Source organism: Poecilia latipinna, unplaced genomic scaffold (assembly GCF_001443285.1).
Source record: "Poecilia latipinna isolate Pla-1442-1.1 unplaced genomic scaffold, P_latipinna-1.0 Scaffold7, whole genome shotgun sequence".
In the NCBI taxonomy this organism is placed as follows: domain Eukaryota; kingdom Metazoa; phylum Chordata; class Actinopteri; order Cyprinodontiformes; family Poeciliidae; genus Poecilia; species Poecilia latipinna.
In genome coordinates this window covers 34,874-51,184 of record NW_015112623.1, presented here as the reverse complement: position 1 = coordinate 51,184, position 16,311 = coordinate 34,874, and the positions used below count along the sequence as shown (strand labels likewise).

Below are 16,311 nucleotides of genomic sequence, written 5' to 3'. Positions count from 1 at the left end.
TTTGTTGAATTTTGGTTGCTAGGTTACGAACAGCTGTTGCTGTTTTTCTCTTCAATAAAAACTGAACAGAAATGTTCAGTAAAAGACATACGAGCCTCCGTCTTGTTTGAAGAAGCTTTACTCCGTAACTGTTCTAGTTTCACTAATGTTTTTTTTTACTAGAAACCAAGTTTGTTGGTTGTCAAGAGATGGATCAGACTTCAGAACGATTTTTGGTTTTACTGTGAAGATTTTTTTTTCATTTTCTTGAATGAATGCATGTTTTGTAAATATTGTACTTTATATAAAATTCCTGCATTCAAATTACATTGGATTGCATTAATATTTTGGATTTTTTTTTATGATTATAAACAATATTCAAGTATTTGAAAATGATAAAGGGAACAACTTGGTGTTACTGGCTAATGGATGTGATAAACCTGCATCAGTTCAAACCTGCTGATGCATAGCACTACTGTATTTGCATTAGCAAAAGAATCTTTCCTTGGAGGTTCTGTCACCAAAACTGGCTCCAGCCCAGGGGCCCAAATCCTTGTAAATCTGGCCAATCTGGTCAGGGCGTATGAATACTTTTGCAAGGCGCTGCAGGTCATAGAGGAAGAGCCTCTGCTCTCTCAGCTCTGAAGCGCTGAGAAAAATGTAGCCACTGCAAGCTATTTTTTTTTCTTTTTTTTTTCTTTACTCCAAAAATCTTGTCAGCAGTTGTTATATTAGCAGCACAAAGCGGGGACAGGCTCTAGGTGACGGTTCATCCTGCAGGAACATTGAATCTTGGCACATTCTGTCTCCCCGGGGACGTAAACCCATCCCGCCTCGGAATATCCCGGCTATTGGAGCGCTGCGCTCCGGCTTTTGTCTGCTCCTGTGAGCAGAGGCTCGGTAGTAAAAGAAGGTGAAACGGATCTCCAGCAAATTGTCCGACTCCAAGGCAGTGTTAACGCAATTATGCGAGTTATATAAACTGGGCGTGTTCCTTTTGTTAGAACAATGTGAGACGGTATAATTAGGGGAGCACAGTTAGATTAAATATTTGCCTCAGATGGGGAATCTTAGTCACAGATGAATTAGTCATATATGTGGCAAGATAAACACGTGATGTTCATCCCCTGCTAAATGAGCCGACACTCAGCTGACTGCCACGTCTGCCATCTCTGAACTTCCTTTTGCATGAGATTTACATAAAGGCTCATGTTTCACGTTTCTGTTGTGTACTCCTCCCCTCCCTCGGGGGGAGCCGCCTCTGTGTCTATTGTTTAGATACACCTGTTGCTGGACAAGTTCTGTGAGTTTTACAGCCGCAAAGAAATTCTGTCTAGAGAAGCACCACAACCTGAAAGAGAGACTGAAAGCTCCTTCTTTCGTGCCCATCCCGCTTCTTTTCTTTTTTTGTGTGCGTCTTTTTCCAAGTTTCATGAAGACTTTGGACATAGAAATGGCTCACTGCGGATGGGAAGGGATCCATTATTTTATTTACGTCCTAATAAAAGCAAAAACCAGGAGTTAGTCATCTAGTCTCTCTAACCCAAAGCATGGATATTGCTGTTGCTTGCCTGCTCTTGCTGCTGTCACACTTTCCCGTCTCTTGCAGCACGTCCCCGCACCGAGGGAATTGCCGACCTATACGATTTGAACCTCCAATGCTAGACTTTCATGAACAGTGAGTATTTTTTTTTATCTCTCTGAAATATTAAACCTGTTAGTTTAATAGGAAGCATAGTTTTGCTTCCTGTTTGTCAGGTTTGTTTTCATTCATGCAGGGTGTCTGTGCGTCCTTAAAATTCATGCACCTAAAATTAAGGTATTAAAATGTCTTTAAATGTATTGGAAAAAATTGAAGTTGGCCTTAAATACTTTCTTCAGGTCTTAAATTTTACCTGGTGGAAACATTTAATCTCGCATATGTAAGTTTTGTTTCTCGTGGGACTTTTCTGTCTGGCAAAAGTAGCTGCTAATATATCCTTGCTAGCTAGATAGTTAGCTTTTTCCCCTCCCCTGTCATGCATATGTGCAATTTTATCACCTTTTGGCTGGACATTGTTTGTTTTTGCCACTGGCTCACTTCTGTTGACGAACCATACAAGGCTAGGCGCATTCTGTGCAAAAAACAAAACATTCAGGCTCGGCTCTAAGGAGGGTAAAGACTTCAGAGAGCCGCAGGCGACGTGAGAAACACAAACTTGCTAACAGCCACAAACAGACCCCAGAAATGTCAGTTTTTGCTATGCTTTGTTACAATACAGCAGCATCTCCCAACCATCCTTTATAATTTTTTCTGCCTTGATTTAATTCAAGGTGATATTAAAAACATTTTAAAGGCTTAATTTGAAATCAACAATAGTTCTCTAACATTTCCAGTGAAATCATGTTTGCTTTGCTGTTAAGATGATCTAGACCCTTTTATCTTGTTGATCTCTGGATGGCCCAGAAGAAAACAACAAGTCAACTCCACAGCCAATGCATAGCTTCAACTACTCACTAGGCCACCTGCCTGTCTGATTGTGGAGTCATCCTGATGTAAACATCAGTGTTTTTTATTTTTTTTATTTAAAAAACACTGATGTTTTTAACATTTGAGTTCCCCAAATGTTGAGGATTTGGGGAACTCGCTTGGAAAAACTCAGGTTTGTTTTCACTCATACAGTCCACTTATCAGGTCTGAAAGTTTTCATCAAGGCCCAAGAGTGAAGGATGGAAAGATCCTCGACGTTTGTCCATTTACCTCCCATAATGATGTTCTGTGCTTGGTCGGATTTCTGCTGAAGCTGAAAATGTCCTTGTCTGATTTCTGTGGGAGGGAAAGTGATTAAAACACCACAAGAGCTGCACTTGATTTTCATACTGTGCCATTTTCATATCAGCCGCTGGCTGCCTGACGGGTTGTAAATCAAAAGTGTCTATGGTGTGCTGTGAACGGTGTTTTAACAATTTGGAGGTAGTAACTCAGTGGTGTCGAATCCTGTCTCCACAGGACGGTTGTGTCTCTTATTTTACTTTAAGTAGTGAACACAAAAGACCTCTTAAAGTTCAAACATGCGGACACTATTTTAGAGTTTTGTTTTTCACAGTTATTCATTATTATTTTACTTTTATTTTTTTAGCAAAGGATGCAATGAGAAAAAAAGACATTAGCACAATTTGGGTGACTTTCAGGCTGAGCTAAAACTAAAAAATGTAAAAGTAAATAAAATAAAAATCTCAGTTGGAGTACCATGGTTGAGAATTTCCACACTTTGTGGACAGAAATAATCTGAGTTGTAAAAGTTGTGACTGTGTGGAAAAAGACCAAAACTTTATTTTCTAACTGTTTTCTAGCGTTTATTCAGGCGCACTAGTTTCTGAAAGATGCTAATCATTTTGTCTTTGCATTAACATGTTAGTGAGACCCTATTTTGTTAATAATAATTGACTGCTCTCTCTAACAACATTCCCAGTGCTTACTTATGTGAAGAGAACTGGTTGAAATCAGCACTGATAGGTTAAAACTTTGTAGAAACCAGGGAGGAATCTGCAGTCAGGTTCCAGTTCTTTTCCGTCTGAGCTTTGTTCTTCTCCACAGTGGTGATTTTGAAAACCTGCACTTAACAAACCTTCTCGTCTTTCTTCACAGGCCGGTTGGAATGCCAAAAATGGAGAAAGTTTATTTACATAATCCTAGCTCAGAAGAAATTAGTTTGATATCTATATCAGCAACAACAGCACATTTCCATGCCTCCTTTTTTCAGAATAGGGTAAGTAGTCACCACTTTTTTAATAATTTTTTTTTTTGCTGTTGTGAATCTGATAAAGAAATGAGTTATCTGCTAAGGGGAGGAAAATCATCTCTGTTCATCTTCTGTCATGTTGTCTGATGATCACACTGTTACTGAATGCCTGCAGTTCAAAAGCTGTGTTGCACCCAACTTGATGAAGCGTTTAATTTCTGTGAATTGTTTTGTTTTCACTACTTTGTTTGCTGTAAACTAGTGAACATAATGTGTGTAGACACAGAGAAATGTGAGAAATGCTGATATAGGTCATGTGTGCTCATCTATGGGAATTGTAGTCCTTAAGGGCCATTTGTGGCCCCTGGACTGATTCTGTGCAGCCTGCATCTCTGATAATTCAAATTGGCTTCGATGCACCCAGATCTGCTTTCAACCTGGCTATTTGCTTTTCAACAAAAAAAAAAAAATCACTGTTTTACTCATTTAGCTAAAGTATTTGAACTTTATTTATTGTTTGGTAGATTAAAAAAAGTCTCAGAAGATTAAAGTCAGAAATCTGGGGAAAAAAGTAATTTTTTTTCTTTCCCCGTTTTTTTGTTTGTTTTCCCTTTTGTGTAGGTTTTTGGTGAGGCAACAGCTTGGACACCTCTGTCCTGAGCTGTAAATGAAGGCAGGGTGACGAGCTGTTTCACACACAATGAGTGATTGAATAAAGGGAGGAAGAAAAAAAGCAGAAGCAAGTGACTCATGGTTCAAGCTTTAAAGCTTAGCTCATAGCAATACTCTGTGAATCATTGAAGTTCTAAAGCAATTTGTCATTTTATTGTGTCACTGTTATGAAACGAGAGGAGACATCTTTTCTCTATCTTTGTCAACAGATCAGTGCGAATTGGTTCAATAGAAACTAGAAATCCAGAAACATGAAGTCCACACTCCAACAGCAGGTCAACGTTTACAACATTTCCAATCCCCTCACTGTCATCTGCAGGAAAATAATCACAATTTAGATTCCTGCCTGGTAAAATGTTGCGTATCCGCTGCTGCTGCTGCAGCAGAACAGTGACTTCACGTCTTATTTTTGTCTTTATTGCTTTGCCTTTTTTGTATTGGCAGCATCAGCAACTACACACTTCCACACTGAGATAACACTGAGATATAAAATATACTAAAGTGGCATTTGTGGAAATCTGTAGTAGGAAGGAAAACTTTTACATTTCTGGACGTTTGTTCTCGATGAAGGGAAATGACTGACTTTTTTGCCTTCACTTTGAGTCTTTGTTTTCTTTTTATCTTCAGTGACTTCTTCCCTGTAATTGTTTTATTTGTTGCAGTTTAGTCGCCAATAAAACTGGAAGACATGTGTGGCTGGATGTTTTTGAGGGTTTCAAGACAGAGAGAGAGAGTGAAGCTGGTTCGGTTTTCAGTGGTTTGCTGCTTGCCTCCCATGTAGTTTTTTTCTTAAAATACTGACATACCAAGCAGAGCGTTTCATCTAAAATACTCTTTGGCTCTGTAGCAGTCTGTGGCGGCTCAGAAACGCTCGCATGCTGGCCGTTTCCTTCCTGCTGCTGTTTTTTTTTCCCCTTTGGGGGGTTGGGGGGTGGGGGGTTTGGCAGAGGTTATGTCACAAGTTGATGACGGCACAGATTAGGAGCACATGCAGGTTTTTATTGCATGATGATCAAAAACGGTTTATTTCACCTTCGCACCGTTTATTTTGATCCAGATGAGAGCTTGTGACCTCCAATCCAATCAGATTACACTCTTTACCACATTTTCTAACAGTGGAGAAGTGAGAACATTTTTGTAAATTACCAGTTTGTCAAAGCAGATACTTAACATCGTACATTATTTACATCATTTCGTCAAACAAAGTGAGTTAAAACAGTTCTTGAATGAAGTATTTTCTTCTTCCTTGGTCACAAAGTAGAGGTTGTGTTAAACAGCAAGGGTTTCACAGTTCAGGTTTTACAGTGCTGGCTTAAGCGTTTCAGGTGAAAGTTGTGAATGTCTAGTTGTCCAGGTCAGCGCTCTGCAACCTTAACGAGATAAAGAAACGTTCCTGCCCCGAGTCCAGCTGAATAAAACCCCTTTAGAGCCACAAATGTCCAAGGAAGTGTCGAAGAAGAGAACGAGAAAACTTTCGTCTTTGATAAACATTTCCCACAGGAAACCGCATTTTTGTTTCTATTTTTAGACTTTAAAACAAATTCAAACTTGAAAAGCTTTTCAGAAAAAAGAGAGTGGATACATATTCTTGGAAGTTGTTGATATAACTGTTTTTTTTTTAAAAAAAAAAAAAAAAAAAGCTTAGTTTTCAACTGAACGACAGAAATGTAAAGAACATACCTGGGACTTTTAGTGGCGTTCTATTATAGAGGTTCAGTGTAATTATTCCATGAAAAAAAACTACTAGAATGTAGAAACATTAGTTAGTTATTTATCATTTTTAGTTAAAAATGCAGACCAGGGGCTCCAGACCTCCTCCTATAAATGTTAGTTTGTAATCATAGAATTATAATTGCAGCTTTATAAAGTTTTACTACAGTGTTTAGTAAAACTAATGACCATTAAATTATTATTTTTTTTATTATTAAAATAATAATAGCAGGTATGCTGTCGACATTGCGCTAGTCTGGTTTTATATTTGCATATCATCATTCTCACACCTGTGCGGCTGGGATCACATGATCTGGTTGCGTGTGTCGCATCAGACCGCAAATGATCATCGGTGGATCTGATGTGCCTGATTTGCTTATTCTCTAAAACTAACAAAATATTTAAGATTCTATTTTGTTACCATTCAGTTGCTTTTTCTTGGTAATGTTAGTTACTAGGAGCATTGTTTGTTGTTTTTTGAAACAAAATTTGTACACTTTCAAATAATCTGCTCTGTTGATAAAATGTACTTCTTAAATAAGGCTAATTTTGAAAAAAAATTTCATGTTTTTTTCCTTAATATTTGCAAGATGAAAATTGAGGAAAAAGGGTAAAAAAAAAAAAACAAAAAAAAAACATGCTGCTGTCTGCACACTCCAGAACCAGATGTCTCCTTTAAGATGGATTCGGTGCACCGTATCTTAACACCATCAAACCTAAGCATGATGTCAATGTGAGAGCAGACTTTGTAAATGGCATCTTTTCTGGGAAATCTGCAGCAGAAACCCACAATCACCAGCTGAAACCACGGCCACCACCAGCACGCTAAAGTTAGCATGTAGCTGTAAAGCTTTTACAGCACCAACCGTTTTCATAGTGAATATTGTGTTGCCTGATGTTATGATTTTGTGGGTTATTATTTCATCTGATGCATAAAGGATGATTTTTTTTCCTTGTTTTTTTAACGTATATCCTCCTGTTCTTCTGTTCTTCCTGCAGATAATTCCACCAGGAGGGAACACATCTTTTGATGTCGTGTTTCTTGGTCGAGTTGTTGGAAATGTAGAAAACACTTTATTTATTAATACGTCACATCATGGAGTGTTTACATACCAGGTACAAACAGAACAACCTCTCACTAAGGTTAGTTTTTACTACGCCACTAATCCTGCCTCTCCGTCTCCTTCAGGTTTTCGGGGTTGGCGTCCCGAACCCCTACAGGCTGCGGCCCTTCATTGGGGCCCGGGTCCCTGTGAACAGCAGCTTCTCCCCTCTAATAAACATTCACAACCCATACAGTGAACCGCTGCAGGTAATTTAAAGAGACTCATTCAAACGCTTTGAGCTTTTTCACATTGTGTCACTTTACACCCACAAACCTCAATGTGATCATTTGATCTATAAACCAAAGTTATTTTGATCTCTTACATAAAATAACTCAAGCAATTTGATGTTTAAGTCGTTTTATATTTGTACTCAAATCAATCTAATCATAGACCAGAGGTGCCCAAGTCCAGTCAACCAATTGATTGCTTGTTATCAGGCCTCTGCAGAGCTAAAAGTTGCTGAGTCATTTGATTGAGCCGAGTTGGAGAAGGGCAGCGCCTAAAAGGATGGACTGGACTTGGGCAGTCCTGATATAGTCCAGTGGTGCCCAATGTCGGTCCTGTAGGGCCGGCATCCTGCATGTTTTAGGTCTCTCCCTGGTTTAACGCACCTGGATCAAATGATGGCTCATTAGAGGCCTAAGAGGAACATTGACATTTTGATTGATCCTTTTAAAATAAAATAAAAACACAGCTGAATTTCCCTGTTGTGGACCATTAATGCTAGGAGAATGACGGTGCGGCATGTTTTTTAATGACTTATCACGTGGTCAAACTTATTCAAGTTTCATTTTAATTGCGTTTCTTATTTAATGGAAACACTGAAATTACGAATGTTTTGGGGGGGTTTTTCTACGTTAGCGGAATGTCAACAAAGTTTTGCGTACATTTGTAATGGAAACACAGCGATTGCATTTTCATTTGTAAAGAGTAATGAAAATCATCTGCACTTTTTCTCCAGCGCCACAAATACGCACAATGTGCTTTTCTTTGGGTAAAAATTCCAATAAAATAACTTAAGGTTTTGTGCTTGTGGCGTGACAAAATGTGAAAAGTTTTAAAGGTCCAAATTCTTCCTCACATAGTGAATCTGCACCCTCTTTCTGGATCAGTTTGTTACGTTGCCGTGCTTTGTTCAGGTGGTGGAGATGTACTCAAGCGGAGGAGATCTGCACTTAGAGCTTCCCACTGGCCAACAAGGAGGCACCGGAAAGCTTTGGGTGAGTCCCTCTTCTGGATGCAACTTTAACATTTTTTTTATCAACTTTTTATCTCATCGGCACCAACCTCCTCCACCTTCCAGGAGATTCCTCCTTTCGAGACGAAGGGGGTGATGAGAGCCAGCTTCTCTTCGAGAGACGCGGACAACCACACGGCTTTCATCAGGATCAAAACCAACGCTCCAAATGAGGACCAGTTCATCATCCTCCCAGTTGAGGTGGAGGTCACGTCAGGTCCGCTTCTAAATCTTTTTAATCCAGAAGTCGTCCATCCCCCTCCTGCATCACCGTAACTCTTTCACTTTAATCACTATTCGCAGCTCCCGGTATTTACTCCTCCACAGAAATGCTTGACTTTGGTACGCTTCGATCACAAGGTATGTAGAGTTACAGGAAAACGCTTTTTGCAATTGTCATAAGTAGGGATGCACCGATCCACATTTTTCACTTCCGATACCGATATCTGAGGTTAAAATCAGCCGACAGCGATCCGATACAGAAAAACAGCTGAACTGATTCAAAAGGTTTCTTCTTTTTTTAAACTGCAGACATAATTGTATTGAATTATACATTTATTTAATAACTCTGCACCAGTACAGCACATTTAAATACACCCAACTGCTTCACAAGCTTGGTCAAACATGTAAAAACAAATTTAATTTGTTCAGTCAGTGCAATTAGGAGTAGAACAGCCAGTGTAACATAAATACCTTCGTCAAACATGCAAAAAATAAACGGCAACAAACCTTTCAAATGGTTCTAAATATGATGTAAATTAAATAATAAAGCATGACGTCGTTCAGAGCACAAAGCATAGAATTAGACCGAATAGATTCGCCCTGATGGATCAGGCACATCACTGATACTCGATCTAGAATTATTTTCAATATCGGTACCGATGCCAATATTAATATCAGGATTGGTGCATCTCTAGTTAAAACAGAATCCCCATCTGATTGTCTGCTTTCTTTCCCAAACCGTCTCTCGTTTCAAAGATCGTCCAAAACTCCTGAACCTCCATCTTTTAAATTCAGGAACAAAAGACGTTCCTATCACAGTGGGTATTCCCATCGCTCCCGTAAAATCCCTCTCCTTGAAGACTTGCAGTAAGTGACAGGTTTTCTGTTGTTGTTTCTTCTTCTCCTCAGAGTGTTCGCACAACACCATCAAACGAAGCCGTCACCGTAGATTTTAAAGCAGTGACGCTCAAAGCCGGAGAGAACAGATATACTAAAGTTGCAACCATTTGTTTCGATGGTGAGTGGGCGTTTTGGTTGGCTTTCAAAGGCGGAAATGAGCTTGTTTTTGAAAGGCTACTGGGGCGAAGGGAAATGAAATTGCATGCATGACCGATTGTGTGAGGGCTCATGATTTCTCTCACCGTCTGCATGCACCAGTTTCACTGACCACTTCAGGAAGTAGAGCATGATGTCAGTTTCCTGAAAAGTGATCAAAAATGCATCTGGGTGTGGTTCCTTGTGTTAAAATTTTTTATTTTTTCTTTCCATATCCACTTCAAAAAATGCAATATTTACAAAGGCACCATTTTGAAAATGGTATTTCCAGAGAGCTTTTGGTCCTTTTAGACAATTTTATTCAAACTCTGGCTGAGTTAGATTTTTAAAAAAATTTTATTTGCTATTACACAACTTCCTCTTCTGGTATCTTCTCACAGCAGGCTTATCCACTCTGTTTATCTTTGTTTTTATTGCAGCCTCAAAAGCAAGAAGACCATATCAGTTTTCTGGTAAAATAACAGTTAAAGCAAAAGAAAAGACTTATTCCAAGCTTGAAATCCCATACCAGGCAGACGTTCTAGAAGGGTGAGTTATTTCTTTAAGAAACATAGTGAACTTTAAAAAAAAAAAAATGTTAGTAGAGCTTATTCCCCTTTTTTTCCTGTTTGTTTTTCCCGTAGCTACCTGGGCTTTGACCACACGGCCACGTTGTTCCACATCAGAGACAGCCCTGTCGACCCAGTGGACAGAGCGATTTTCCTCACCAACGCCTTCAGCTTCGCGATCCGGATACACAACGTGTCTCTACCCGATGAGGCCAAAATCATGTTTAAAGTGAGTGCCAGCCGAGCTGCGGTTCGCCGGGAGCCGAGGAACAAACTGTCACAAGTTTCTCTCTTCTCTGTCGCAGGTGCAAAACTTCAGCACGCCCATCCTCATCCCGCCGCACGAGTCCCGCTACATCTTCTCCCTTCTGTTCCGGGCAGTCCGACCATCCATTCACATAGACAGCAACATCTTGCTGATCACAAACGCGTCCAAGTTTCACCTGCCCGTCCGGGCTTACACAGGCTTCTTAGAGGTAGGAAGACGACGTAGAAGCAGAGAGTAGCAGAGTTTCTAGATTTATTAAATGAAGTAACCCAAACCTGGTGGATCTAAGAAGTGTTGAATAAACATTGATGCGTTTGTGGGGAAATCGGAGAAACGCCAAGCCCACATATAGTGCATACAGTATCTTCCTAAAGTTTTCATGTTTCTTAAGCTTTATGTTTTGTCACGTTATAACCAAAGACTCTTTTGTTAAGATTTGCGTGGCAGACCAGGACATGCTAAGTGTATAAGTGTGAAGTGGAAGGAAAAGTTTACGTTGTTTTTGAAATCTTTTACAGCTGGAGTTCAGCTGGTCAGAGTCCATGGGTAGGCGGATATGGGTTCAGGTTTAATCTGGAAGAAAAACCTGCTAGAGTCTGCAAAAGAGCTGATACTGGAGATGAAGTCAAGTTTATTTGTGTAGCACATTTCAGCAGCAAGGCAGTTCAAAGTGCTTTACACCATAAAAACATCGTATAGCATCTAATTGTGACACAACCAAATAAACATTACTTTTTGTCAAATGTCATCATCAAGCAAATGTCATATATATTGATCAATGTTCCAGTTACTACTAATCAAAGGAAACTCTAAACAGACAGGTTTTTATAGGAACTCAGGTTGTTTTACAGGAAGTTTATTCCAGAAACAATGAATGTTAAGTCTAAAAAAACGAGACCTTTCAGTTCCCTCAAATGATGATCTAAATATGACAGCAGTAAAATCGTAATTAAAATTTGTCGGGTTTGCTTCTGGTTTGGGCCTTTAATGTTAATTAGTTTGGTTGAATCGGGTTTGGACACAATATCTGCATTTCTATTACAAATGTTAGCAAAACTTTGTTGATATTTCGCTGTCAAAAAAGCAGAATTTTGCTCTTGCTGTGTTTCTATTAAATAAGAAATTAAATTAAAATTACAGGTAAGAAGCTCTGAGCGCTTCATTGGCGGAGCAGATTTATTCCTAAAAGATATTGTTATAGAAGATAGGTTTGTAGTTTATGCATAAAGCCGGACCAATCACACCGCTGGCACCTCTGCGTGTTGCCTCGCGCACTGCATTAGCTGAATTAAGTTTACCTCAGCGCGGATCCCACACGTCTCCTTTCACTCAAACTGGACACAGGCTGACCTGTATGGATATTTACATCAATCCCCTGTGAGGATTTATGATTCTTTCCAGAGTTTTTGATCAAGGTAGGACTTTAAACACCACTCTGGTTAGCTCTGGTTGCACAGCTCAACATGAACTGCAGGAATAACTTGTAGTCGCGCTTTCAGAGGTGCGTTGAGTGAGCGGTGAGAATGATTTATATTTGTGAACAAAGAATTTTGTGCGGCTTTTCCATCTCAACAAGCTGCCCAGAGCCCGCCTGCGCTTTACCTGCCTGCGCTGGTAAAGTTTATCTATGTGTTCCTGGGTGGCCGGTGTGCTTTCGCACTCTCCTGTCTGTAACGCATCACACTGATTTTATATTATTTATATTATTATTTTTAGTATTATTTTTCTGGTTACACAATGCATCAAACCGTATCAAATGCTTTGTCCACTTAGTCAGACAGAGTTAGTGCGCGCGGCTGCACGGAGATCTGAGAAACTCGTCCCATAGACTCGACCAACCGAAATAGTTTCTGTGGCACTTATTAAAAACCCAACAGACACGAAGTGAAAGAGCTACTAAAGCCACATTAGCAGCATTGAATTAAATCTCCCGTATGTTGTGCATCTCTGTGTAGTGCAACAGATTACCTCATCGTGCAGGGCTGGTCCAAGGTTGTATGAGGCCTTGAGCAGAATTTGATTTAGGGGCCCCTTTTGTTGCTAAAAACATCAGCACCTCTAACAGATGTGTTGGATTTAATCTGAGAGAGGGGGAGTAGTTTAATTGGCCAACCTAAAAAGCAATCAGTTATAATTGTAGTTTACTAAATTGTATTTGTGAACAAACAGAACTCAAACTTAAAGATTAAACTCACAGCATCAGATTGTAGCTAGGGTAACAAAACAAGCTAACTATGAATATTGTTCTTTGAACTTTTACAAAGTAAACTTGCCAGCTCCTTAAAATCTTANANTTAAATGTTAAGCAATTTAAAATCTTTCAATTTATGTATGCTGAAATTTAATCAAATTTAGCAGCATTGATCATCTCAATAAACAAGTGTTACATTCATGTATCTGTTGTCTGTGTTAAAATATTAGCATTTATGGGGCCCCTGAAGCCCTGGGGGGCCTGATGGAGCTGCTGACTTAATTTGGATTAAACAAAAGTGCAAATAATTGATATTCATTTTAATTGTATAATTTGATTTGTTGTTTTTAAGACTAGTTGTGGGTTTAAGTAGTGTTTCACTGGCGATGTTTTCCCGTAACGTATAACGATATTATTTCCTGTCACCTTAACATCTTTTAATACAAAAACACGGTGGACCGCCTCGGCACCCCGACCACTGGGCTTAGCAAGTTTTCTGGGGGAAACCGTGTATATTTACGTTACATTTTTTTGATCTCCGCTGTTTGTACCACATAACAAGGATTTTACCAGCAAGCATATAATACTCCTCACAGTGTGACACTTTTATACAATATTTAAAACTGTTGTGATGTAAATGTGAAATTGTGAATTTTAATTCATTTATTTTTTTTCTTCAACAGCCCCTCATCTTGCCCCCCAGCGTGAAGGAGAACGTCCTGGACTTCGGCGTCCGCAGCGCCACCGACACCAGCAGCATCGTATTCGTGGTCGTCAACAGCAACCCCATCGAGGTGAGCAGTCACGTGACCTGCTGACATAATGATTGCGACATTTTGCGGGTGTTTTTCCAACCAGGTATCCCCCTCCCTCCCTGGGCACCCGCTTTGGTTTTTGTGTTGAAGTTCGTTGTCCAATGTCCCGTTGTGTAAGACGTGTCTACATAAGCCTTTTAGGTATTCCTGCTTGTGCTTTTCTATACTCAGTCCAGTGCAGTTCATGTCGCAACACAAGCGTTTGTACCAACATCCCCACTTCTGCTGTATTCAGTGATAAGTTGCAAGGAACATGGAGTACAGTCACGCATTGTTCTGCGAAACAAATGACTGGGTCCATCGTCCAAACTCAGACGGTTCTGTGAATTCTTGTCCTGCAGCTAGAGATAAAGTCCTGGCTGGTCACAGGAGACAGCCTCTCCATGGAGCTGCTGAAGACCGAGAAGGGGAACACGACAGCAGCCCTGAGTCGCCTGCAGGAGCTGCAAAATGCCTCGGCCTCGCATCACAAAACGGTGAGCTCCCCCTTTTCTGCCCCCCCACCTCAAAAGTTGCCCCAACGATGCATCTATAAGCTTCTGGAAGCTTTTCATGCCTTCACAGTGTTTTCTTTGGAATCTGTTTAGTTTGACCTCTTCTCTTCTGTTTGCTTTTTGAGATAAGGCTTTATTGATCCGTCAGAGACTAAAAACAATAGAAGCCAATGCAAATTATAGGACCTTGCAACAGCAGTTTGACATTGCAACGCACTGCAACCACAAGCGTGAGTGTGTGATGGAGCAACACTAAGCAGTGCAGTAATTGAGAAGTGGAAGGAGGATGTCACGTGGTTTAGAAATCTGTTTGCAAAAAAAATATGAAAAGTGTGGTGTGTGCTTCAGCATTAAACAGCAGTGTTTAAGGCTTGCCACATTTTTACAACTGGATTTATGCCTTTATTTTGACTAGGACATTCTAACACATGGTTATGTTGTGACACAAATCACTCAGTTGTAGCACTGATTGTATGTCATGGTGGTATATTGGGGCCATTTTAGATAGGGGAAAAAAAGAAGCAGGTTCCTGTCAAAAAACTTTTTGAGATTAATCTCAGAAATTTTCTAGGAAAAACTCAAATTTCCTAGCTCCAAAAGTCAAACATATGCGGAAAAAAAAAAAACTTGGAAAATTTTAGATTAATCTCAGAAATCTTCTACAGAAAACTTAAAAATGTCTGATTTTCGAAAAGTTGAAAATTTGCTAGAAAAAACTCAGAAATTTTTAAATAAATCTCAGAAATTTTCTAAAAATATAAAACAATAAACATCGAAGCTTCAAAAAACATTGAAATTTTTGAATTTCAAAAGTCAAACACTTTCCACTTTTGAAACAGAAAATTCCCAATAGTTGAAAGTTTTCCACTTTTGTAAATTTCCAGGATTTTTCTAGAAAATCTTTGAACTATTTGGAAATTTACTCCTTTGTTTTCTATCTACAATAGCCCCCACACGCTGTTTCAGTCATGTTTGTAGTTTATTTTTAACATGTTTTTGAGCTGTACTTTTCATGATTGCAATGTCACACAATGTGAAATATTTCACAGAGTATAAAAACTGTATGAAAACAGTGTAAAAAAAAACAAAACAAGTAAATGAGCTGAAACACAAATGCACATTTGCTGGCGTGTTGCAGAGCTGCAGTGGTGAGGCTGTTGTGACTGATACAGCACTTTATCTGATAGCGGTGTTGGTCTGCTTCCTTTTGAGATGAACAGCGTGTGGCTACAGAAGTTTACTTCCACTGAAACTGCTTACTGTAAGCTCTGCAGTTTCTGCTATGCAAGAATTTGACACAACTCAAAGCGCTGCTTTACTGGAATAGATTTTTTTTTCCTCTTAATGATTTGAATGTAACATTATTTAAGCCGGCGGTTTCTACAGCTCTGTTTACAACAGCAGCTTCTGTTTTGTGTTGAGATGCCAGTGAGTGAGAGGATTGAAAATGAATGCAAGATTAAAAGATGTCAAAATATTTCACCTGTAATGACTCTTGGTATAAGTCCAGACATATTTACTGCTTTAGTTCCTTTATTTTTTATTTTTTTTTGACGCAACAAATTGAGAAAAACCTGAAGTTACATTTAGTTTTAATCTCCTGCATCAGTAAAACTACAGATAAGCTTTTAGCTGAGAAATAGTTTAGCTTTCCTAGTAACTGTGGTGTTATTGGGATGTGGTCCAGTAGGGGTTTTTAACCAAAAGGTACAACTTGTTCCTGTGGACGATGAGAAAATAAATGCTTTCAGACCAATAAATTGAATTAAAAAAAAAAGTTACATGTTTTCTAAAAGTAGCCATGGTTGTGTTCTAGCGGAAAACTACTTCTGAGAAATGCTTCAGAGTGTTATTAGTCTACAGTATTACAATGCACTAATGGACGGTGATGATATCTTTTCACATTACATACACGTTTATGTATGAACCATGCATCATTTCCGTCCATTTCACAATTTTGCACTACTTTTTTTTGTTGATTTAGCTTGTCAAATTTAAATTAAATATAATGGAGATTGTGGTTTAAGGTGACAGAACGATCAGAGGTGCCAATACATTTGCAAGGCACTGTTGCTAATCCAATTAAAAACAATGAAAGTATCTCTGTTGTGACTCGTAAAAAAGGATTAAGATGACCAAACATTACTGTCTTTACTGCTGACTAAAGTGATATATATATATATATATATATATATTTTTTTTTTTTTTTTTTTTTTTTTTTTTTTTTTTTTCACAAAAAAGGAAAATTTAACGTTAAAAAGTTTTTTTTTCCTCCCCTTTTTCCCAAAAAA

The 16,311-nt window shown here is 39.0% G+C and overlaps 1 protein-coding gene across 5 annotated transcripts in view; it reads left to right on the top strand.

Annotated features, from left to right (window-relative positions):
- tmem131 (transmembrane protein 131) overlaps positions 1-16,311 on the top strand; it is a 49,688-nt gene that overhangs the window by 13,617 nt on the left and 19,760 nt on the right. For all 5 annotated transcript variants that reach the window (XM_015019179.1, XM_015019031.1, XM_015019105.1 and 2 more), the window contains exons 4-17: positions 1,589-1,657; positions 3,608-3,728; positions 7,083-7,199; positions 7,273-7,395; positions 8,329-8,409; positions 8,493-8,643; positions 8,730-8,786; positions 9,405-9,466; positions 9,558-9,666; positions 10,124-10,232; positions 10,328-10,481; positions 10,558-10,728; positions 13,395-13,505; positions 13,868-14,002. In XM_015019179.1, coding sequence (XP_014874665.1) covers positions 1,589-1,657; positions 3,608-3,728; positions 7,083-7,199; positions 7,273-7,395; positions 8,329-8,409; positions 8,493-8,643; positions 8,730-8,786; positions 9,405-9,466; positions 9,558-9,666; positions 10,124-10,232; positions 10,328-10,481; positions 10,558-10,728; positions 13,395-13,505; positions 13,868-14,002 — 1,570 coding nt within the window. The remainder of the gene's footprint in view (positions 1-1,588; positions 1,658-3,607; positions 3,729-7,082; positions 7,200-7,272; positions 7,396-8,328; positions 8,410-8,492; positions 8,644-8,729; positions 8,787-9,404; positions 9,467-9,557; positions 9,667-10,123; positions 10,233-10,327; positions 10,482-10,557; positions 10,729-13,394; positions 13,506-13,867; positions 14,003-16,311) is intronic.